General features: G+C 43.4%; 1 protein-coding gene across 1 annotated transcript in view; it reads right to left on the bottom strand.

The window, feature by feature from the left end:
- Positions 1 to 3050: 3050 nt before the first annotated feature.
- Positions 3051 to 23996, bottom strand: part of ENTPD6 (ectonucleoside triphosphate diphosphohydrolase 6) — a 62543-nt gene continuing 41597 nt past the window's right edge. Inside the window, exons 8-14 of the mRNA XM_082252544.1 lie at positions 20618 to 20697; positions 18438 to 18502; positions 17013 to 17114; positions 16536 to 16676; positions 13682 to 13738; positions 6249 to 6358; positions 3051 to 3235 (exon numbers count right to left, since the gene is read on the bottom strand). Of these exons, the coding sequence (XP_082108670.1) occupies positions 3149 to 3235; positions 6249 to 6358; positions 13682 to 13738; positions 16536 to 16676; positions 17013 to 17114; positions 18438 to 18502; positions 20618 to 20697 (642 nt within the window). The 3' untranslated portion in view covers positions 3051 to 3148. The remainder of the gene's footprint in view (positions 3236 to 6248; positions 6359 to 13681; positions 13739 to 16535; positions 16677 to 17012; positions 17115 to 18437; positions 18503 to 20617; positions 20698 to 23996) is intronic.

Below are 23996 nucleotides of genomic sequence, written 5' to 3'. Positions count from 1 at the left end.
AGACATTGGGGTGCCAGATTTTTTCTCTGATTGGACGTTTGAAAGCCTGAGTACTGGGGCTATCAGAGCACAAGTCTCTTTAAGGGCTATTTTAGGGTAGCAGCAAAACATTTGGAGACAACGGGAATCCACCTGTGAAAGGGGCCTAAGGGAAAACTAAAAAGTCACACTTTTTTATTAGAACGTTCACAATTAAACACTTTGGATCCTCAGGAGCCAGGGAAACGTACCTTGCAGGCTATCCCCACCAGTGCTGCAATAACCATGCTCACCTCTGTTGCTTTCATCTTTTCCCAGGTTCAGAGTCTAAAGCATTTTGATTGGCCAGGCCTGGGATGATGCAACTCCCACACATGCACATGGAAGTTGAAGCAAAACTTCCCCCTAATAGGGAAATTCTGCTTTATGTCCTCTACACTTTTGGACTTGTTTTGGTAGGTACCCACTTCCAGTTGGATCACCTGGGTAATTCCACTGGAAGTGCACACCCCCTGCAACCTCTTTGAACACATCACAGGTCCCAGTACAATACAGGACCATTAACAGTGCAGTGCTGTGGAAAGCCGCAAGGAGTCAAAGCAAAGCCTACTCCCAATGTGTGCATTTATTTTGAGTCAGATGCTCAAAGAATTAAATCCATTGGGCAAGCTGACAGAAAAGTCCAGCAATAGTAGCCTTACGCTTTCTCTCTGAACCTTTGTCTAGCATATCAATTTTAAAGGGATATCCTCAAGCAAAAAACAAAAATGCCCACTCACTGTTCACACCCTGAATGCTATATGGTGTCAAAGGGTTACCCATCTTCCAAGTAAGCCTGAATATGTAACTTCAACCTTGTGGGTGCCATTTATGAGGTTATGTACTGTCCCAGTGTAGGGATACAGTGCCTTGAAAAAGTATTCATACCCCTTAAAATTTCACATTTTGTTATGTTACAACCAAAAACAAATGTACTGTATTGGGATTTTATGTGATAAACCAACACAAAGTGGTACATAATTGTGAAGTGGAAGGAAAATGATAAATGGTTTAATTTTTTTTTACAAATATCTGAAAGTGTGGCATGTATTTGTAAAAAGCCCCCGAGTCAATACTTTGTAGAACCCACCTTTTGCTGCAATTACAGCTGCAAGTCTGTTTGGGTACATTTACCAGCTTTGCACATCTAGAGAGTGAAATCTTTGCCAATTATTCTTTGCAAAATAGCTCAAGCCTTGTCAGATTGGATGGAGAGCATCTGAAAAGCAATTTTCAAGTATTACCACAGATTCCAGATCGGATTTAGGTCTGAACTTTGACTGGGCCATTCTAACACGAATAAGTTGATCCAGACCATTCCATTGTAGCTCTGGCTGTATGTTTAGGGTTGTTGTCCTGCTAAAAGGTAACCCTCTGCCCCAGTCTCAAATCTTTTGCAGACTAACGGTTTTTCTTCCAAGATTGCCTATTGGTGGGAATGCTGTGTTCAGGGTGATGTGCAGTGTTAGTTTTCCGCCACACATAGCGTTTTGCTTTTAGGCCAAAAAGTTAAATTTGGTCTCATCTGACCAGAGCACCTTCTTCCACGTTTTCGGTGTCGCCCACATGGCTTCCTGCAAACACGACTTCTTATGGCTTTCTTTCAACAATGGCTTTTTTCTTGCCACTCTTCCGTAAAGGCCAGATTTGTGGAGTGCACAACTAATAGTTGTCCGGTGGACAGATCCTCCCACCTGAGCTGTGGATCCATGCAGCTCCTCCAGAGTTACTGTAGGCCTCTTGGCTGCTTCTCTAATTCTCTTTGCCCGGCCTGTCAGCTTAGGTGGACAGCCCTGTCTTGGTAGGTTTGCAGATGTGCCATACTCTTTCCCATTTTCGGATGATGGATTGAACAGTTCCTCCGTGAGATGTTCAAAGCTTGGGATATTTTTTTTATAACCAAACCCTGCTTTAAACTTCTCCACAACTTTATCCCTGACCTGTCTGGTGTGTTTCTTGGCCTTCATGATGCGGTTTGTTCACCAAGGTTCTCTAACAATCCTCTGAGGGCTTCACAGAACAGCTGTATTTATACTGAGATTAAATTACACACAGATGGACTCTATTTACTAATTAGGGGACTTATGAAGGCAATTGGTTCCACTAGATTTTAGCTAGGAGGTATCAAAGTAAAGGGGGCTGAATACAAATGCATGCCACACTTTTCAGATATTTGTAAAAAAATTTGTAAACAATTTATTATTTTCCTTCTACTTTACCATTATGTGCCCCTTTGTGTTGGTCTATTATATAAAATCCCAATAAAATACATTTAGGTTTTTGGTTGTAACATGACAAAATGTGGAACATTTCCAGGGGTATAAATACTTTTTTCAAGGCACTGTATCTACATTAAGTACAGATGGGTCCACTACATGAAGAACAGAGTAAGGCATGCAGATTACGGGGAGTCAAAACAGCGAGAACATGCAAAAAAGCAAAAAAAAAAAGCCCAGAAGAATTCACAGTTCATTCCTGACAGTGCAACATTGTTTTAGTTCTCAAATCAGGAAGAGCTGAGGCTATTCAATGATCAGTATTGTCAAACAGTACATTCTAAAAAGGAGCTGCCAAAGAACATAAGGGAGAATTCCACCCAATACATCTTTATTTTAGGACACAGTGGAGTAGAGTTCAATGCCTGAGTCGTTACAGTTGTCCATGTCCCAGGTCCGGAAAGCTGGGCCATGGCTGTGAGCTGAACTGGTTCCTCTTAAAAATTAATTCCTATTAAACATGGACAATCACTTAGTAGGATGGCGACACCAGCGTTAAGATCCCACCCAGTGGTAATTCAAATGAAATACATAGAGGGAGTGCATTTCAGATAATGAAACCAAAACGTACAACTATCCAGGATATCTCCCCTACATCAACTGTAGAGGAGATATTCCACGAGTGTCAATCAAACCCATTAAGACTGATTAAAGGAACAAGGATCTGCACAGCTCCACCATAAATGTAAAAAGTGTTATAGGTGGAGTTTCACCTTAAACATCAAAGAAATAAAAAATTAAAAAAGTCATTTAAAATGTGAAATAAATTATGGCTAAATCTCTGAAACCCACATCAGAGAACTGAAGTCAAGTTTGTGCCAGAAAGTCCTTTTAACAGTCTCTGCTGCAAGATTCTATGCGTTACCCTGCATTCGATTCATGTAGTAAAAAGTTGCTCCTAGGGCCCAGCTGGTTTCTACATCATTTATTTTCTTTACAAGCTGTGGAAATTAAGGTTTTAGAATTAACAGGAAAGTCAAAACAGGCAACACGTTGCTTTATGTTGAATAGCAAGTCATTTAGCCCCCACTGTAATCATGAAATGGGAAAGATCTGCTCACTGGGTTCCCTAAAAATACCCTAAACACAACTAGAATAGAATAATGTGTTAGGTGGCCTTTTAAGAATAATGTGTTAGGTGGCCTTTTAAAAGTAAACTCGTCATGTTAGAAATTGACAGGGCTGCAATTAAAATGTATGCGAAAAGCAGCAATGACATTTCCTTATTTTGTTCCTTTTAGGCTGCTAAATACCTCCAATACATTTTTCTTACATCTGTTAATAAATAAGTGATACAAAAACAGGAATGAAACCGACCCATATGCAATTGTAAATGGTATTCATGCAATGGGGAATATTTTCGTCTTTCTGCTGCTTATAAAAATTGAGAGAAACTTTGAATAACCATGGAAGAAGAAAAAAAAAAAAAAAAAAAAAAAAAAAAAAAGTTGCTTATGAAATCTACAGTGGATATAAAAAGTCTACACACCCATGTTAAGTTTCTATGATGTAAAAAAATGAGAAATCTAAAATCATATCAGAACTTTTTCCACCTTTGTGACCAACTGTACAACTCAGTTGAACAACAAACTGAAAGCTTAGGTGGAGGGAAGGAAAAATAAAAAAAATGAAAATATGGTTGCATAAGTGTGCACACCCTTAAACTAATACAGTAAAACCTTGGAATGCGAGCACATTTTGTTTGAAACATGCTTATAATCCAAAGCACTCTGAGTTTCCATTATTTCCTATAGGGAAATTTGCTTTGATACAAGAGGATTCGTTCCACAACCATTTATTCATAAGTCCTTCAGTTTTTAGTCCATATAAAAAGGATTATAGCAATGTAACCATAAAATGTCCATCCACATGTGTATGGGCTGCCCCCCTTGATGGCAGCCCTGCAGGCAGATCCAAGTATGCAGGCATCTGGGGTAAAGCTGTCCACCTAGACCATCCTCACCGCCAGATCTCACCGCTGTCGTCTGCAATCATGACCGGGAAAGACTACCCTGCAGTAGAGTGATCTGTAGGGTTGAAGCGCTCGTGGAGCGCAGTGCGGAAGGGGCGACGATGGCGGTGCAGAGGACAGTCTCTGTGCACAGCTTTACCCCAGATGCCTGCTTACTTAGATGTGCCTGTTTTAATCAACCATGTGAGTTGCTAAATATTGTACCTTCATTAAATGTAACTATATTACTACACTTGGAGGCGCCTCTCTTCGCTTTTATACTCCGTTGTGAAATGATGCTACTTGTATATCAAGACAATCGCTTGTTTATCAAGTCAAAAGGAATTTATTTTTTACTGTACTTTGTTGAAGCACCTTTCGATTTTTTACAGCACTCAATCTTTTTGAGTATGAGTCTATCAGCATGGGACATCTTGACTTGGCAATATTTGCCACTCTTTGCAAAAACACTGCAAATCTTGTCAGATTGCGAGGGCATCTCCTGTGCACAGCCCTCTTCAGATCACCCCACAGATTTTCAATCAGATTCAGGTCGGGGCTTTGGCTGGGCCATTCCAAAAACCTTTTTTTTTTCCAAAGATTCCAAAACTTTAATCTTCTACTGGTGAAGTCATTCCTTTTTTGATTTGGATGTATGCTTTATGTCGTTGTCATGCTGAAAGATGAAGTTCCTCTTCATGTTCAGCTTTCTAGCAGAAGCCTGAAGGTTTTGTGCCAGTATTGACTGGTATTTGGAATGGTTTATAATTCCCTCTACCTCGACTAAGGCCCCTGTTCCAGCTGAAGAAAAACAGCCCCAAAGCATGATGCTGCCACCACCATGCTTCACTGTGGGTATGGTGTTCCTTTTGAGAAACATATCTTTTGGAATTACGGTCAAAAAGTTCAACTTTGTTTCATCAGACCAGAACACATTTTCCCACATGCTTTTGGGAGACTTCAGATGTGGTTTTGCAAAATTTAGCCAGGCTTGGATGTTTTTCTTTGTAAGAAAAGGCTTCCGTCTTGCCACTTTACACCATATAGCCCAGACATATGAAAAATACGGGAGATTGTTATCACATGTTCCACACAGCCAGTACTTACCAGATATTCATTGCAGCTCCTTTAGTGTTGATGTAGGCCTCTTGGCAGGCTCCCTGACCAGTTTTCTTCTAGTCTTTTCATCAATTTGAGGGATGGCCAGTTCTTGGTAATGTCACAGTTGTACCATATTTTCTCCACTTGATGATTACTGGCTTCACTGTGTTCCATGGTATATCTAATGCCTTGGAAATTTTGTACCCTTCTCCTGACTGATACCTTTGAACAAGGAGATCCGTCTGATGCTTTGGGAGCTCTCTGTGGACCATGACTTTTGCTGAAGGATGCGACTAGGAAAATGCCAGGAAAGACCTACTAGAACAGCTGAACTTTCTTCGGGGTTAATCAGAGGCACTATAATTGATGGCAGGTGTGTACACCTATTTAACATGAGTTTGAATGTGACTGCTTAATTCTGAACACGGCTACATCCCCAGTTAGAGTATGTGCGTATGTGCACACTTCTAGAACCACATTTTAGTTTCTTATTTTCACACTCTCTCTCCCCCCCCCCCCCCAAATGTGACCAATAAACTGTACAACTCATGTGGAAAAAAAAAAAATCTTTTAAAGGTGGAAAAAGTTCTGAAATGATTTAGCTTTGTCCCATTTTTTTTTACATCACAGAAACCCTTTAACAGGGGTGTGTAGACTTTTTATATTCACTGTACAAGCGCGATTGTCTAGGGAGAACAGTGCTGGAACATTGGACAGGTAAGTCTTTTTATTAAAAAGTCAGCAGCTACAGTATTTGTAGCTGATGACTTAATTCTTTGTTCCTAGGGTGAAGATCCTCTAACAAGAGTTAAGTCTCTAGTTTTCCTTTAGAGATAGACTAAATGTAGAAAAAAAAAACACAACTTTCTCAGCTTTTTCAGAAGTATTAATATGGTAGCTACCTTTAGCCGTTTTTCTTTAGGAAATCCCAAGTCTTGTAGAAGATGAGTAATATAGCACAAATCCATACAAAAGAATGGACGGTTCCCCGATTTTTCTATATTTGTACATGCTATTAAAAGAAAGAAAGATAGAGAGAGATGAGAAATTACGTAACACTACATAGCAGTGAAGGATAAGCTGCCTTGCAGGCATGTCTCAGCTACCCGCAAACGCTGCCCATTATATTTACACTTGCCAGATCCTACCTTACCTGCAGAGTACACTATAGGATTTCTCACCATCCCTCATTTTGTTTGGCTAGCTCTATTAAACCCCATCATGCTGGTTTGAGGGGGGGGGGGGGGTGTTTGCACAGAGCCAGCAAGGACTTTACAGCCCTGTTCTTGGCAAACAGGGAGAACAATGATAGATTGTTCTGTGCCAAAATTAGGTTCATCTTCTCTCTAAGAGAAACCTTGTTCCTTGTTTTAAAAAATGTTTCTAATTTTCCCTGGGGGGAGAAATAAGGTATATTTATATATTCCTCACTCTTGCAGATCTCTTCATGGGACTTATCCCTTGAAGCCTCTTCCCAACCGGTCACTGCTCTGCCATCCCCCTTACCATTCAGGACCACCAGTCCTGCATTGTATAGGATGACAGACAGCTGCAACCAGTCCTGCAGCAAGGGAAGAGGCTTCTGGAGACAATTGCATGAATAGGTGGAGGCCAAAAATAAGGCAAATATATCCATCAACCTATTCATCATCCCTTAGGCAAAACAGTAACCCCCTTGAAGTGGGTACAGAGATCCACTGCAAGAGTAAATGTTTGTCCCCAGAATTTAGCATTAAAGTATAACCAAAGGCAATTTTTTTTTTCTAATTTTGGATAGAGTGGAGAGGAATTAGAACTTCCCCGTTAGGTAGATTCTCCCTCTCCATTTGTCCTGTTCATCATTATTATTGAAAGTGAAAGTAAAAGAAAATTCCCAAATTTTGGGTTGCCCTCAGAAAATAGAGAGGAAATCTTCCAATGGGGAAACTATTTCTGGTGACCTGGGGGTCCCCAAGGAATTCCCTTAATATGCAGCGATTTACTCACTTCCTGTTTGGCTATGGGACAGGAAGAGAAGGGAAATCTCCACAATGGGACAAAGATGGTGAAAAAAATCTGACGGGTTACAACCTTCCCTTTCTCTATCCAATATGAAAAAAAAATAAAAATAAAAAACTGGACTTACCGTAAAATCCGTCTCTCTGAAGTTCGACAGATGCAGCTCCATCTCTTCAGAGACCATTGGGTTATGTTCCTCCAATCAGGAATAGGCACTAGGCAGGAAAAAAGTAACCACACATATGGGGCTGTCCCTGCAGGCATAACCCCACACACCCTGCTATCAGCAGTTTAGTTGCAAGCAGTGTTTAGAATACAAAAAAAACCCATTCACTGAGAAGTAGAGGGGCGGGTGCTGCGTCTGTCGAACTTCAAAGAAAAGGATTTTACGGTAAGTTCTTACAAAAATCCAGTTCTCTATCGTTCGACAGACGCAGCTCCATATCTTCAGAGACCATTGAGATGTCCCAAAGCAGTATATTCATGAGGGGTGTGAAGACAAACGCAAAGAAGCCATAATTCCCCAAAGGCTAAACGTGGCCAACCAGGTAACATGGAGCTCACCTTGAAAAAACATACACCCTCAGAGAAAAAAAAAATTCTCTCCAAACAGCAGCCTGCAAAACCTTGTAGCCAAAGGAAGCATCTGAAGATGCTAACACATCAACTTTGTAGAATTTTGTAAATGTATGCACGGACGACCAAATTGCCGCCTTGAAAACTTGCAGCACCTACGCCTGATGGCGAAAAGCCCAAGAGGCACTCAGCGTCCTAGTAGAATGTGCCTTCACAGGGAAAGGAGGAACCTGATCCTTCAGTGAATAAGCCTGAACAACCATCTGCCTGGATATGGTCACAGCAGACGCAGCCAATCCTTTGAGGTCTTTCGGTAAGAACAAAGTCAGATTTCCTGAAAGATTCAGTAGCCGCCAGGTAAACTAATGGCCCGAACCACATCCAAGGAATGCAAAGCAAATTCCTTGGGATGCTTGGGCTTAGGACAGAATGAAGGCAGCACAATGTCTTCATTCAAATGGAAATCAGAAACCACCTTAGGAACAAACAACTGAGTAGGTCGATGTACCACTTTATCTCTGTACCACCAGATAAGGTGAGCAGCATGACAACGCTGCCAATTCAGACACTCTGCGAGCAGAAGTGATAGCCACCAAGAAGGCAACCTTCTGAGACAACGAAAGCAGAGAAATCTCCAGAATGTTTTCAAAAGGAGGCTTTTGAAGGACAACACCAAATTGAGATCCCACGGCGGTAGCGGGGACCATCTCGGAGGCGCCATATGGCGCACTCCCTGTATGAATGTATGAATCAAGGCATGTGTAGCTAAGGGGTGTTGGAAATCTATAGCCAAAGCTGACACTTGGCCTTTGATAGTGCCCAAGTCCAACCGCTGTTCAACTCCTTCCTGCAGGAAGGCCAAAACCCTAGCGAACGAAAACAAGCGAGGGTGCACCTTCAACTATTCACACCATGAAATGTACGATTTACATATACGATGATAGATCTTGGGTGGCGACTTCCTAGCCTTAAAAAGCATAGGAATCACAGAGTCAGAAAGCTCTCTAGCTCTTAACACTTGGCTAACATCCATGCAGTTCAAGCCAGCGACTGTAAAGCAGGATGAAGATCGGGCCTTGAGACAGCAGATCTTTCCTGAGAGGAAGTCTTCAAAGAGCATCGTCGACCAACCTTACCAGGTCCACGTACCAAGACGGCGAGGCCAGTCTGGAGCCAACAGAATGACCGGAATGCCTTCCACCTCTATCCTGCGGAGAAGCCTCGGCAGAAGTTTCAAAGGAGGGAAGGCATAAATCAGTCAGTACCGATCCCAAGGAGCGTCTGTGGCGTCGGCCAGAGGATCCAGAGACCTGGCTACAAACTTCTGAACCTTCTTGTTGAGGCGAGAAGCAAACAGATAAACCTCGGGTGTCCCCCACCGAACACACAAGAGATTAAACACCTCCGGATGTAGGGAACCACTCCCCTTGATCCAACACCTGACTCAGGTAATCCGCCTGCCAGTTCTCCACACCTGGAATGTGCACAGCAGAGGGCTGGAACAAACCTTTCCGCCCAGGCCAGAATCTCAGCCACTTCTTGGCTGCCAATACACTCTTGGTGCCCCCCATGGTGATTGATGCAAGCCACAGCCGTGGCATTGTCCGGTTCAGATTCAATCTTGCAGACAAGTAGTCCAATGGCTCAGACAAAGCTTTACTGCTGGGGGGAAACGCCCTCGCCAAAGCTGAATCCAGAGTCAGGCCCAGATAATCCAGTCTCAAGGAAGGTATCAGGGCAGATATCTTGAAATTGATGTTCCAACCAAACTCTTGCAGGGTTGTGACCGTGATTGCCAGATCGCCCATCAAGGCTGAATGGGAGTCCGCTCTCAACAGGAGATGGTCTAGGTATCCCAGTACCGCAAATCCCCCGTTGGCACAGCAAGGCCAACACTGGTGCTAGTACCTTGGTAAACATCCTGGGAGCGGAGGCGAGACCAAAGGGTAATGCCACAAATTGATAATGCGCCTCTGCTACTGCAAAGCGAAGAAACCGCTGGTGACCAGCGTAAATAGGGATGCGTCCTTGAAGTCTCCCTGGTGCAGTGACGTCACTACCGAGCGGATGGATTCCATCCGAAACTTCTGTACCCGCACAAAGTGGTTCAGGGCTTTGAGATCCAGGATTGGATGCACCTTGCACTCCTTTCTAGGCACGGTGAACAGGTTTTGAATAAAACCCCTGAAAACGTTCCTCAGAAGGAACCGGTACAAATCACTCCTTGCGACAGCAAATCGAGTAATGCCCCCTCGCAAGTCCCTTAACTGGTCTGGAGAAAGGTGAAGATTGGACGGGAATAATCTGTCAGACGGTCAAAACTGGAATTTGATCTTGTACCCTGATCGGATCAATTTGTGAACCCATCTGTCCTGAATCAAGGAGGTTCAGGGTCCTGAAAAGAAACAAAGACGTCCCCCCACCCCAAAAGCGGGTGAGAGCGCCCCTCCATGCAGATGAGGCCTTGTCTGCAGATCCGGACTGCCCGGTCTTAGATTTTCCTGACCATGGCTTCTTGGAACCTGCAGATTTTCCCGACCATGGCTTCTTGGAACCCCCAGAAGACCTGAACGATTTACCTTTTTCTTGCGACCCGGGGACACGAAAAAGACATGAGCAGTAAAGGAAGGCCCCCGCCTAGGACGTGGCGCCTTACCCTTAGAGGATTGGGGAAGGAGTACTCCCTCCCACTGTGATACCTTTGATCAACTCATCCAAAGAAAATCCAAACAGCCTCTCCCCTGTGAAGGGAAGATCAGTCAAGGCCTTTTTGGAGACCTAGTCAGCAGACCAGCTTTTTAGCCACACCGTGCGTCTAAAAGAAATCCCCACTGCCGACGCCCCGGCCACCAACAGAGCTGAATTCAGGGACGTTTCACACATGAACACCAAGGCTTGAGCTAACTGGTCCAGTAGTTCCAGCAATGCAGAGGGGGGGGGAGAGCCGTTCAGCTTCAAATTTACTTTTAAGTAACTTCACCCATTCAGTAGCTGTCTGCGCCACCAGAATGTTAAAAGGTAGTCTTTAAAATGGACCCAGTTATCATGTAGAGATGGGGGGAACAAAGACTCCATCCGTCTGTCCACTGGGTCCGCAAAAGTCTGACTCTTCCACCGGTACCAGTGTCGCTTTATTTAACCTGGAAACCGGGTGATCCACCTTCGGCGGTACAGTCCACCTGGTGGACACTGCCTCCGCAAAGGGGTAATGGCGCGCAAAACGCTTAGGCACTAGAAGCATATGCTTAATGCGCCGCCATTGTTTATCCACAATATTGTGAAACAATTCTCAACAAGGGAACACCTTGCCTGATTTATGGGATATGCGGGAGCCAAAAGACACCTGCATACCCGGCGCTGTTGAGTCATTAGCCAATTTTAAAGTTTCCTGCACTGAAACTAAGGGCTTCCACCAATATGTGTTCCTGCGCGGCGGCTGAGGACAGGTTCTCTTCACCGTCAGAATGCAAAGACACTGACCCCTCGGGTGGGCTATGTCTGAGGCGGCCATATCTGCCCCAGAGTCTGGGGACCCCGCCGATGGAGGCGAGGGCAGAGGGCATTTGTGGCTGGCAACACTTGAAATTACAAAATTCACCTTAGACATCAGATTTTGCAAAAAAACTGCAATTTCAGGTTCCACAGATGCTCCCAGGGGGTCTTGCAGGTGAAAATTTTTCCTGGGACTCCATGTTACACTGATATAAAATTAGAGCAATGTCCCTTTAAAAACAGCTGTGACAGTACCCACCGTCACTGGGAGTGAAAGACAGATACTTAATGGATTGCTTCAAGTGGGACAGTAATATTTGTCAGCCATATATCTCGAGAAATATGGGAGGACTATTCCTGATTGATTCTGAACATGTTCATTGAAAGAGCTAATCACGTTGGCTTCTGTTCCATGTCAGACAGGCTTTCCCTATTGTTTGTGTATTGAGATAATGTGTATTGTATTGAAGGAGCTCAAGGACAGAAAATCTGCTAGTTAATTGGCTCAGGTTGATTGAATCATTGTCCTCCGTTAGTTGCTGAGTGGTAATAGTATACTTTTTGTGTTAGTTGTTCTTTAGATATGTTAATTATATTTCTGTATACAATTTCATCTGCATATGATAATGTAATCAGACAACCTGACCTGTGTGCGGTAATCTGATCAGGAGGGGGGAGGTCCATGCTGTGCATAAATTCTGTGTGGCTGTTCAATAAAGAGATTCCAGTACAAGCTAAGTTGTTGGCTAGCTTTGTATGGGGGCGGCTAGGATTTGATATCTATGTCCAAGACTGGGAGGAATCCGTATACTGACGGAAGACCACAAGTGCAGTGTGGGTTGAGGTTCCGTTACAACCGCCAAAACGCGATCCCATCGCTATTACAGCGGACCCTCAATCCCTGACTAATAGACCTAAGAGTGGAGGAGGAAAAAACTACAGGGTACCCCAGAAAAAAAAAAAGTTACCAGGCGGTTCAGGAGACTGCCAGCATGTGCTATGCAAAACGAAAGTGACACTGACTGCACAGGAAGAGGAAAAGGAAACTCTGCCTCTAATTAAAAAAGCCATGCGGCATGCCTGTCAAGCTTGTGGACCTCTGGAAAATGGCCACTCAATGCATTCATAATGGGGAACAATAGAAAATGGCTGCCCATGCAATACAATGGGAACAAACAGACATGATCCACAGTAAAATGGCGCCCCCCCCCCCAAGCGGTCTCCAGGACCCCCAAAAGGGGTCCCAGAACAGTAGGCATCGGAAGGTCCCCAAGCAGGAACCCCATCAGGACAAGCCACCCCCACCAATGCAGCGCCACAAAGGCCGCAATATTACCGCCCCCCAAGGTAAAAAACCTGCTAGAGGTAAGGGGGTGCTGAGGGGCATACAGGCCCAGTCCTCCGAGAGGCCAGGGAAACCGAGGAAGCCCCTTGGGTCTGACTATTCCAGGGAAGGGGCCCACGTCCACCCTGAGCCCGTCGGAGGTTTTGGGGGGACAATTTACTCACCATACCAGGTGGGCGCCACACCGAAACAGATGACCTCCCACCCGGGATGGGGGTGCTGTCAGCCAGGGGGAAGCTGCGACTCAGGGCTTTCCAGGTTGTCACGTCCCAGCAGGACAGTCCACTGGCAGGCTCCTCCCCATCCGTCGGGGCACTGCTGTGGCTAGGCCTAGTTCTGGACTATAACCTGCTCATGCTCGCTGGCCAGGCTGGAAGACCTTAGGGATCTAGATTATCCGGTGGGAAACCACAGCCGGCTGTTTCTGGTAGTTCCTCTGGATCTTGGTCCATCAGGAACTAACTTGTGCAAAAAAATAAAACAAATACCAACACAAATTTCCATATTAAAAGCTAAGACCGAAGTCCCAGCAGGGTGCTAGGTCCTATTCCTAAAACTAGGCAGAAACAAAACTGATTGCTGATAGCAGAGTGTGCGGGGTTATGCCTGCAGGGACAGCCCCATAGGCGTGGTTAGATTTTTTTTCCTGCCTAGCGCCTATTCCTGATTGGAGGAGCATAACCCAATGGTCTCTGAAGAGATGGAGCTGCATCTGTCGAAAGATAGAGAAAACAGTTTTGCCTATGGTTCTACTTTGGATATTCTTTTTGAAACTAGTCCATGTTCCTTCACTAGAAGTAACAAGAATTACATTAATCTGGATAATCTGACAATTTAAAGTTCAAATCCCAGGAACTGCTCTTTTCCCCTGCTATGATTCTATTGTTGCCACACACGAGCCATTTTGATTTTAAACCATCTTACCTTTTTGAGCTGCCATCTCAAAATCTTTAACCTTTACAAAGCCGCCAGTCTCCGGATCTGGGATAAAAGGAAAGTCATGTTACAAAGAAAATCAAAGTGTGGGGGGGGGGGGGGGGGAGACGTAAAAATTCTGTGAATTCATGACTTCTTTATGTAGGTTTTGGGTTTTCTTAGCACAGAGATCTGCAGTCACAGATTTTGATTGCAGTGTCACCTTCTGGTGAAATCTGGTACTGAAGTGGGATTCCTATTAAAATATCTCAAGTCAGGTCAGCAAAAAGAATGGGAACCCCATATTTGCTTACTAGGACACTGGAAGTGATGGATGCCCTCTCTTTGCTTTGACATGATGGTGCCATGAAACATCACGAATTCCATTTACTCTGTGACCGCTTGTAAAATTACACAGAGTCTGATTATATACAGATTTGACATGGGTGGACTTAAATCAGCATATGACAAAAGAATACTGAACATCTGGCCATGCAGGAAAAGTTAAAATTGTAAGTTCACCTTTTCAGAAAAAAAAAAAAAAGTGAACACCATACACCACCCCACTGTACTTACCTGTGTGGGTGATGAGCTGTCAGTGCTCATGCAGCTTGTATAGAGGTCCTAGGATTTACAAATGCCCACTTTTCTTCCACTTCTTACTTCTTAGGGCTTCCAGGACAGATCAGGAAAATTTCAAGTGATCAAAGTGGTCATGTGCGGGTGAGGATCAATCAGAATTGTTCTGATCCATCCTGGAAAGCCTTAAAGGAGGAGGACAAAGAACAGGATTTCCAATCACCGCACCTCTGCGTCGGAACTGACAACTCATCTCTTACAGAGGTGAGAACAGTACGGGGGGGGGGGGGTTGGGGCAATGGTGTTATTTAAAGGGCTAAATCACCTGAACTAACTCTCCAAGCCTAGCTCAATAGGAATCAGTCTTGTTACAGTCCAAGACTGTACAGGAGTGATTGCTTACTACTTAAGCCCCGTACACACGTACCAATCGTCGGCCGAACGATCGGCCGTCTTTTGTCCAGGGCTGTCGTGTGTTGAAAACTGCAAAAGACTGCACACTAATTTTGTCGGCCAACAACAGCCGACCGCAGAAGTGATGTCATGTGATGGTTAACTTTCCTTGTCTTTTTTCTTTTCTGAGCATGCCCAGTCTTGCAAATCTGCTGTCTGTCGGCCAAAATCTGTACTGACTGGCGAACAATCGGCCGTTCTGGTGTTGGCCAACAAAAATTTTAATGCCTGCACGACAGATTCTGTTCGGCCGAAAATGCGCTGTCGGCAGCATCATACTAACAAGCATACAATCGGCCGATCGGTCGTCGGCTGAATATTTTCGGCCGACGATCAGTACGTGTGTACAGGGCAATAGTTATAGTGAAAGGAGCTTGGCAGCAGCCAAGCTTCAGTTCATCATCCAGCAGGACAATGCTCCAAAATATATTTCTAAGTAATATAATTTCTATTGTATTCTATTTCTATTCGTAAAGCCTATCAGGGAAGAAAAAAAACGACCCACATACTGAGTCAAACTATACATGGTGCACCGCGCCATATAAATTTGTGCATACAGTGCCCCTAGCAAACAGGTACTTCTCTTTATTTGGAGCATATTGCACATTGACAACACAAACGAGTGTGTTGTCACTGTGCAAGGAGCAGTATAGTGAGCTAACAACCCCCCCCATGATTAAGAAGTGAACACAGAACTGCCTAATGGCTGCTCCCTTTGGCAAGTTTGTGTCCTGACACACAAGAGAAGCTGCCTCCCCCCCCCCCCCCCCCAAAGACATAGCGCAGATCTTCTGCTATTTTCTGTTTCTATTGTAGCAGATATGCAAAGAGATATGCATAGGGTCCAGAAAAACATTTCTGCAATCTGAGATTTTCCAGTTTCTGGCGCACATCACAAACAAACTCTTTAACTGAGGCACACCATGTTTATTTGTTGCAGGTAAAGGGTGTATTGCATGTGCACCCAAAAAGAGAAAAAAAGGTGGGAACAAAAAAAAAGAAAAAAAAAGAAAAAAATTAGGAGTCCCTAAATTCCTAGAGTGCAGGACAGGACACAGTATTCATACACGTGTATGAATACCTCAAGGTAATCTGCAATTAATGGTCTATGAATACAAGTCCTGTACTTTACAATTAAAATACAATCGTTTAACCCATCCTCTCTCAACCTCTTAACATGGAGGAACCCTTAAAAAAAAAAAAAAAAAAAAAAAAGTATCCATTTTAAGGGAACCCCTGCTAATAATGACTTTATCTACAGCTCGTGGTACATTAGCATGATGGTCAGTGGGAAGAATGCTCATACACTTGTGATTAAAGGGAACCCCCTCCCCCTACAGATTACTGAAAACAATCTTTTTAGCTGTTACTTAACTGGGAGCCAGAAATTGCTCATTGCTTAGGGAACCCCTTGCAACCTCTGTAGGAACCATAGAAAGACTGGTTTAAATAGGCTTACTGTCTGAAGCTTACTGGCACCATTGACAGATCTAAAAGCTATAGAATCATTGTAAGAGATTCACACCAGGTTACGAGAAAATGCCATAAACGCCAGTAGCACCTCTGGGAAAAGCTATGAAGCATGGGTTGGAAGTTCCCTTGAATATCTTCATAAACTGACAACTAGAAGGCTGAAGTTCTGCAGTGCTGTAATTGCTAATAATGGAGGATTTTTTGGTGAATATATTAAATAGGATAGTTAAAAGACATCAAACAAAGGTTATGACAGTCACCATATACACTATAAATAGTGATCAATTCAATGTTGCCTTGGTGAATAAATTCTTACTTGTGACACTAGTGTATGCCAGTGATGAATACTTTTACTTACCTATCAAATCTGCATCTTCAGCACGATCAAAATAATATGAAAAGGAATAAAAGAAAAGAACAGCCACTTCCTTAGCATGATTCACTTTGCCCTTAAGCATTTCTCCTACTCTTCCATAGCAAGAGTCATATACAGATGTTACTGCAGAAGAAAAACAAAAACACAATCATGGCACAATGAAAGTACCTTCAACTTGTAATAAGATAAAAGGATTTTCCCAACATGCACTGCAGTCATAAAATCTGAGAACGGTCTTCTTAGGCCGGCCATAGATTATTCGAATCTTGGCCGGTTCAGCAACATTCGAGCCATGTATGGGCAGGCTGAACGTACTAAGTTGATCGCTCAACTTGGGTACAACCAGCCTGCCAAATTCTCTTGCTATTATCGCTAGTATCGCCCCGGCCTGGAGGCAAGACCATAAACTAATAGTCCATATCATACACTTTGAAATAATTACATTGGTTCAACACTTACCACCCTCCTCTCCTTTTACTTTATAACTGATTCCAGCATGATCAAATTCTGTCACATAGCCAGGTGCCACACAGGGAGTCACCAGCTCTTCTCCAGGCTGCACTGAGGGACAGAAGGCACAGAGACATGAAATTACACATTTACACTATGGAACTGAATAAGGTTACAGACAAGGTACCAATCGATTATGGTAGCAGAGCAGGTCGCTGCAGACATTAAGTCCGTAAGCCATATTTCTGTTACAAGATAAAATTAAAATCTGCCTTTGGTTTCTTTTTAATAATGAATAAACTTTCATATTATGCATTTTGTTTTAATTCTTTATAACAGGGGGTCAAACTCCATTTCATTGCGGGTCACAACAGCATTATGGTTGTTCTCAAAGTTGCATCTTTAAGACTATATACATTCTTCAGGGATTTCTTATCAGAGAATAGGTGCAGGAAATCAGCAATGTCCCAAGCCAGACCACATCAAACGTTGGGGGGAATCCCACTCTCTGCCCTCTGTAGTCAATTGGATATTCAAGAACACATTCACTTAAAACTTTTCCTCATTTGATGTATAGCCAATTATCAGTGAAGGGCTAAAACAGTGCATGTACCCCTGCTAGCGCATCCCTTCTCCTAGCCTCAATCTGGCTTTCATGAGCAATGTGGACGTGTCCTGGAAACCGGCACGTGCCACTTTCAGCAGTAATGCAAGAGCTGCTGAGTCTCCAGGCCACTGGCAACACAACATCGGATCACCCTGAGGATCTAAAATAGTAAGGTATTTGGTGATTTTTGTTATTTGGAATCCGTAAAACATTGTTATAAGTTACAATGGCTGGTTACAGGAGATGACCTTTATAAAAACGACTTTAAACTAAAAATCTAAAGCAGAAATAAACCTAGCTTTTAGAAAACTGAGCAGGCAGCTCTTTTATAGCAGAAGTGACTTGCGTAGCTTGTGTCTTCTGCAATATACGCACTTACCTGCCTGCAGTTTTCTATTGAATGTACACCGAGCTGTGCATAGGTCAATGTGCATTCCTGGCACAGTCGGGCTGTGCTGAAACTACTGTCTCCCTTGTGCACATCATCATCCCCGGCTTGCAAAAGCAAGAGGCCAAGTACCCAGCACCTACAGAGAAGATGTCCGCAGCCAGTGAGGGATGTAAACTCTGCATTGCTGGAAGAAATTTAGTTTATTGGGGGAGTTTAGTTCCGCTTTAAGATATCAGTGCCATACCCATCTCCTGTCAAATATGTATCAGTCTCCATGTGAGCAGGACTGTCACCAAAGTAGTAGTGGTGAGAAAGAACCTAAAACATGAAGCCAAGGGTGACCTATCCTTGGGACTTGAACTCATTAAGCAAAATGGCACAGGTTATAGTCTGACTTTGCAATCCCCAAGTCTTTATACAAAAATCTAATACTTACAGGGTATTCCTTCTTTTCCTCCCATGATTTCCAGTCTGGCCGACATCAAGCCAAGTCCCAAGTAGCTGTAACATGTATAAATGGAAACATTACTTTTCAATCTGCAGTTCACATTACTAACTCTCAAGTGATCCAAGTAGTCCAATTATATTTATAGATGTCCTTAATCATTTATAAAAAAAAAAAAAAAAAAAAAAAAAAAAAAAAAGTGACAACCCATAAAAAAGTAAAAACAATTGGCTCAAGCAGACTTTACATTAGTCAATATGGTTACTCTAAATATTCATGATCTCAGATTTCCCCTAGCACTCAGCGTACATTTATACATTTTTAAAAACAAATCGTTATTTAGGTACTGATTTCAGCACAGACAATATTCGCTGATAACTACACACACCACAGGGATCTAATCAGGGCCTGACTAGGAAAAAAAAAAAACAGCCCTGGAAATCATTTCATACCAGTCCCATAGCATTGTTATACCAGCCCAACAGCAGAACATCATTTTCTTGTTCATAAAAGGGACAGATAAGAAAGTACATACATACAGGGCAAGATAAAAGACAAGAGATATCAAGAGGCTGCAGACATGGTGCAGGTGGTGGTCAGTGGCTGCAGGAGTAGGGTTGCCACCTCATCCCTTTACTCCAAGACACATACGAAACAAATACATAAGGCACCAAGTTAGTTTAAATACCACCTGAATCAGCCACAGAACCTGTGTAATTGTGTGTCCTGGTTTAAAGGGATGAGGTGGCAACCCTATGCAGGAGAGTCAGCGGCTGAGGACATGGTGCAGGGGGTGGTCTGGTCAGAGTCTGCGGACATGGTGCAGGTGGTGGTCAGAGGCAATGGAGTGGTCAGGTCTTACCTGCTGATGTGACGAGGTGCCGTCCCTGCGCTGAGACACCCCGTGCCTCACATTGAAAAATGGCGCCAGGATGCGCCATTACTTCGCTGTGCATGCGCCCACTCGGCCGAGCTTTCCCGGGCCCGGAAGGCTTCGGGAACGGCCCACTGCTATACTGTTTACGGGCGGGCGGTTGGCAGCACTAAAGCACCCCTAAGGCAGGCAGCCTACCGTGAAATCTCCCGCTATACTGGTATGCCCGTCTGGCCCTGGATCTAATGTTGACATCCAACGAAAAACAAGCTTCATATTGTAAGGAATTCAGAACTAGGTGGAGAAGTTGCATCTACCGATATCAATTTGTGGGTGTGACCAGTGGCGTAGCTAGCACATCTAGCACCCCCCCCCCCCCCAAAAAAAAGGGCAGGGGTCTCCTCTGCACCTTGCACAACCTCTGCGCCACCTCCCAGCCCAGGGCTTTCTCTGCGCCACCTCCCAGCCCAGGGCTTTCTCTGCGCCACCATTTCCTCCTCCAGTCCCCCCAATCCTTTGTCATGCACACAGTTCCAGGCAGGCTCTCCCATGTAAACTTCTATGGTAGCTTGGATGCTTCATTTAGAAAACACATGGGTTGTTTGGGCGCTGGGCAGGCCTAGGACGTAGACCTCACAGCACTCCGCCGGGGCTGCTGCTCGCACCGGGTGCCTCAGCTCTAGGGTGCCACTGCCACCCGATCAAGTGTAATGTACAGGCAGTTCCTGCTGCTTAGTTTGCCAGATACTGAAGAATCAAATAGAATGAGGGAGATCGCACATGCCCATTAGCGCTGAATCACTTCGCTCCTCCTGCCCAGCCGTCCTATAGAAAAGCATTACAGAGTGATGCTTCAGCTACTCTTGCTATGTAGCGTCACTCTAGAATGCTTTTCTATAGGACGGCCGGGAAGGAGGAGCGAAGTGATTCAGCGCTAGTGCTCATGTGCGGTCTACCTTATTCTATTTAGTTTCTCTGGTATTTGGCAAACTATGCAGGGGGCACTGCCTGTCCATTACACTTGATCAGGTAGCAGTGGCACCCTTTAGAGCAGCGGGTCCCAGTGCAGGTGATGCCCATCTAGATGTGGTGCATATGCCGCCCCTACCCTTCCCTAGTCTCAGCCCTGGTTATGACCATATGTAATATAGCAGAGAATATAAAACCAGTTTCTCTTTACTAAATCAGCCAGTCAAATTATCTTTTAATGCTGTAACCTGCACTAGAAATAAACTAGTTTTACTTTTCTTTACAATATTCTAAATTAACTTTAGTAAAGATGTTGATCAGAACTCACCTGTGTGAATAGAGGTGATATGTGCGGTTAAACAGCTGAAAGTTAGTGATGAATCCTGGTGGTGCACTAGGGAAAGTAGTCTGTTTAAAAGAGGATCAAAATGATAAAATGTTTAATAAAACACCATCTAGATAGATCCACAAATAAAACGGTGAAGAGAATTAAAAATAAACATATATATCAGGGTTTATCAACCAGGGTTCCTCTTGAGGTTGTTAGGTGTTAGTTGCGTAATGGGCAAGATCGGCTTCTCAGAGAAGTTTCCAATGACACCATTGTTCCTTTTAGCTGTCTGTAAGGGGGTAATTCTTCCCAATGACGACAAGAGTAAGGAGAATTCTTCCCACTGACTGTCACACTAATGTATCATGAGTTGTAGATTTTTACATTTTTAGCAGGGGTTCCCCGAGACCAGAAATTTATTTCAAGGGTTCCTCTGTGTTGAAAAGGTTGGGAAAGGCTGATATATACTTTGCATGTTGTAAACCCTGGATTTCGCCATTTTGAAGATACTGCTGCGACAATATACTTCTTTCAGCATAGGAGAAAACTGAAAGCTTTTAGTAAAGCGAATAATAGACTACAGCTCCACCTGGTAGCTAGGTATAAGTCTACATTGTATCCCTTTAATGAGACCCCTCTGGCTCCTTTCACAGAGGTGGCAAAAAACAAGCAGTTGATCCACATTTTACCACCACAGACATGGTGCCGCTTGGGTGCATACACATTGCTGCTGCTGTGATGCTTTCCATGGCAATGCACCAATTTTATTGCTACATGCAGAGTTCGACAGGCAGCACCTGCCAAAATCTCCCCTTGAGGTGGATAGGGACACGCCACTACTAGGAGCCAAACAATTATCTTGTGGCAGTGGCGAGTTCCTGCAATGCAAAATTGCCATTCACCAACAAAAAAAAAAAAAAAAAAAAACAAACACACACACACACAAAACACACAAAAAACACACAAAAAACACACAAAAAACACACAAAAAACACACAAAAAACACAAAAAACACACAAAAAACACACAAAAAACACACAAAAAACACACAAAAAACACACAAAAAACACACAAAAAACACACAAAAAACACACAAAAAACACACAAAAAACACACAAAAAACACACGGCTGTATCGCTACCCGAACACATGCAAACCTCCTTTTGCCACCCTCTGTAAAGCAATCCACCACATTCTGTAAGCTTTAAAGAGACTACCCCCCCCCCCCCCACCCATGTCAACGTTGCTACTTTACAAAGAGTTGGTCCTCCAAAGACTGCTGGCAAACTGACACTTTCCGGGGATGTCATTCTCCTGGATCCCCCACAGCTCTCCCCACTGAAGGAAAGAGTAACATGGAGGTACGGAAGAGGAACCAGTAAGAGCTTTGGGGGATCCAGAAGATAGACACTCCAAAAAGTCTTGGTTTCCCAATAGACAGAGACCAGTTCTCTGCAACGGATGCAGCTAGCAATAATGTATTCAATCTCCTATTAAAAATTGTATGCACTTTGCTCAAAAGGGTTTCATTATTGAACAGGATCTCTACCATGTAAAATTATATCATTTACCTGACAATTTAAATTTTTAGTTTTGATCATAATAAAGTACAAATCCACCATACATTCCATTTAGGCCACATTGTACAAACTGCACTATGAAAATAAATCCTGGCAATCCACTATGTCAGCATTTCACATATGTGGGACTCCTTGTAATGACAGTATGCAGCAAAGCTTGGCCTCTGAAAGGATGAACAGATGGCACAGAAAAAAAAAATAAATAAAAGGCTGGTTTTACACAGTTTTGCTCCCCGTGCTATCTGGTAGCTGAAAACTGGCTTATTTTAAAGTTTATACCCCTAAATTAATCTATGTAAAAGGAGAAAACGCAATAAAAGGGGAGGAGTTTGGAAGGGCCAGGTTTTGATCTCTCAGTAAAAACTTACTAGTGCAAGGCTATGGATTGCAGTTTAAAGGATAAGTTGACCTTTGGGAACACGTCTTGTTCCATCTGTTTTTAGGGTGCAACATGTAACATGTTGTCAATGCTACAACCACTGCCCGATTCCCCCCCACCTCCTTAGAGCAGTAAGGGAAGAGGTTCCCCGTACTAGCTGTCAGTTTTTTATATCAGCAGGACCGTGTGGGGCTCCGCCCACATGGCAGTGTCATTCATTCACAGAGTTCTGTAAATGAATGAACTACACAGAGATGTATAGTAACGAAGTAGAACTACTTAAGTACTGTACTTAAGTACCGAAATGCGGTATCTGTACTTTCCTAGAGTATAATTTTTTTCTCCTACTTCTACTTTTACTTCACTACATTTTTTTGATGATTGATACTTCTACTCAAGTATTTTTTTTTTGTGCTGCATAGTTACTCGTTACTTTTAAAAAAATTACCACTGCCAGAACAGTAGATGGCAGGTTACATAAAGCTCAAAAAAATGTGTATAATGTCATTTGTAAATCAGCGCATACGAAAATAAATGCTGTGTATAATAAAAGCTGCTATACCAAATCTTTCCAATAAAAAGAAAATATGAAACAAACAAATAAATTGTGCTACGGCGCTTAAAGTGCATCAAGAAACTACTAACAAACACAACTTGGCTGTGCGAATAAAGTGCCTGTGCAATCGATATATCATCGTTGCCCCCAGTGCCCTGCCCACACTCCACACAGTATCAAAAATAAAGTGACATGAATGTGCTAAAGCCTAAATGCAGTGAAAATAATTATTCCCACAATGTAACAGTAAATTCAATTCATATAAAATATGACAATAAATCACAATAAAATAAGTTATGAAATAAGTTAGGTCAGGTGCGTGCAACAAGTTGAAGTGTGTAAACCTATCTATAACGAAAAGTCAATAAATGAAATCCAGTGTGCAAATCTAAAGTGTCACTTCACTTGTCAGATGCTTCCACCTCCTTCAGTGCTCGAGTGACCGACCAACACACTTAATGGTGGTGGCACTGGTGGATAGCGTCTGGGTGGCACTGTGGCACTGGCACTGGTTCAAAAAGCCATATATATATTTAATTATTTCAATTCTCAATCTCATAGGTCCTCTCCTCATAAGATATTAATAACTTAAGATTAGGTGATGAACTTCTTGGCGGCCCTGGCAGGATGACGGGGACACCCGCCACTTCTGGAGCTGAGCCGCTGTGATTCCCCAACATGTGACAAAGTGACAGCCAGGAGATCTAGTGGCTAGTAGTGCTCAACAATACCGCTTTTATATATAAAAATGAAATAAAATATACTGACTCACAATTTAGTAGTAGTAGGTAGCGTGTAGCAGTAGGCAGCACAACTCAATTCAATCAATCCCACAGCCTCGCTCGTGCCGCGGCCCGCGGA

The sequence above is a fragment of the Pelophylax lessonae genome, assembly GCF_965119305.1.
Source record: "Pelophylax lessonae genome assembly, chromosome: 3".
Lineage (NCBI taxonomy): Eukaryota > Metazoa > Chordata > Amphibia > Anura > Ranidae > Pelophylax > Pelophylax lessonae.
Note: the sequence above shows the minus strand (reverse complement) of the source record. Positions and strands in the feature narration are given on the sequence as shown.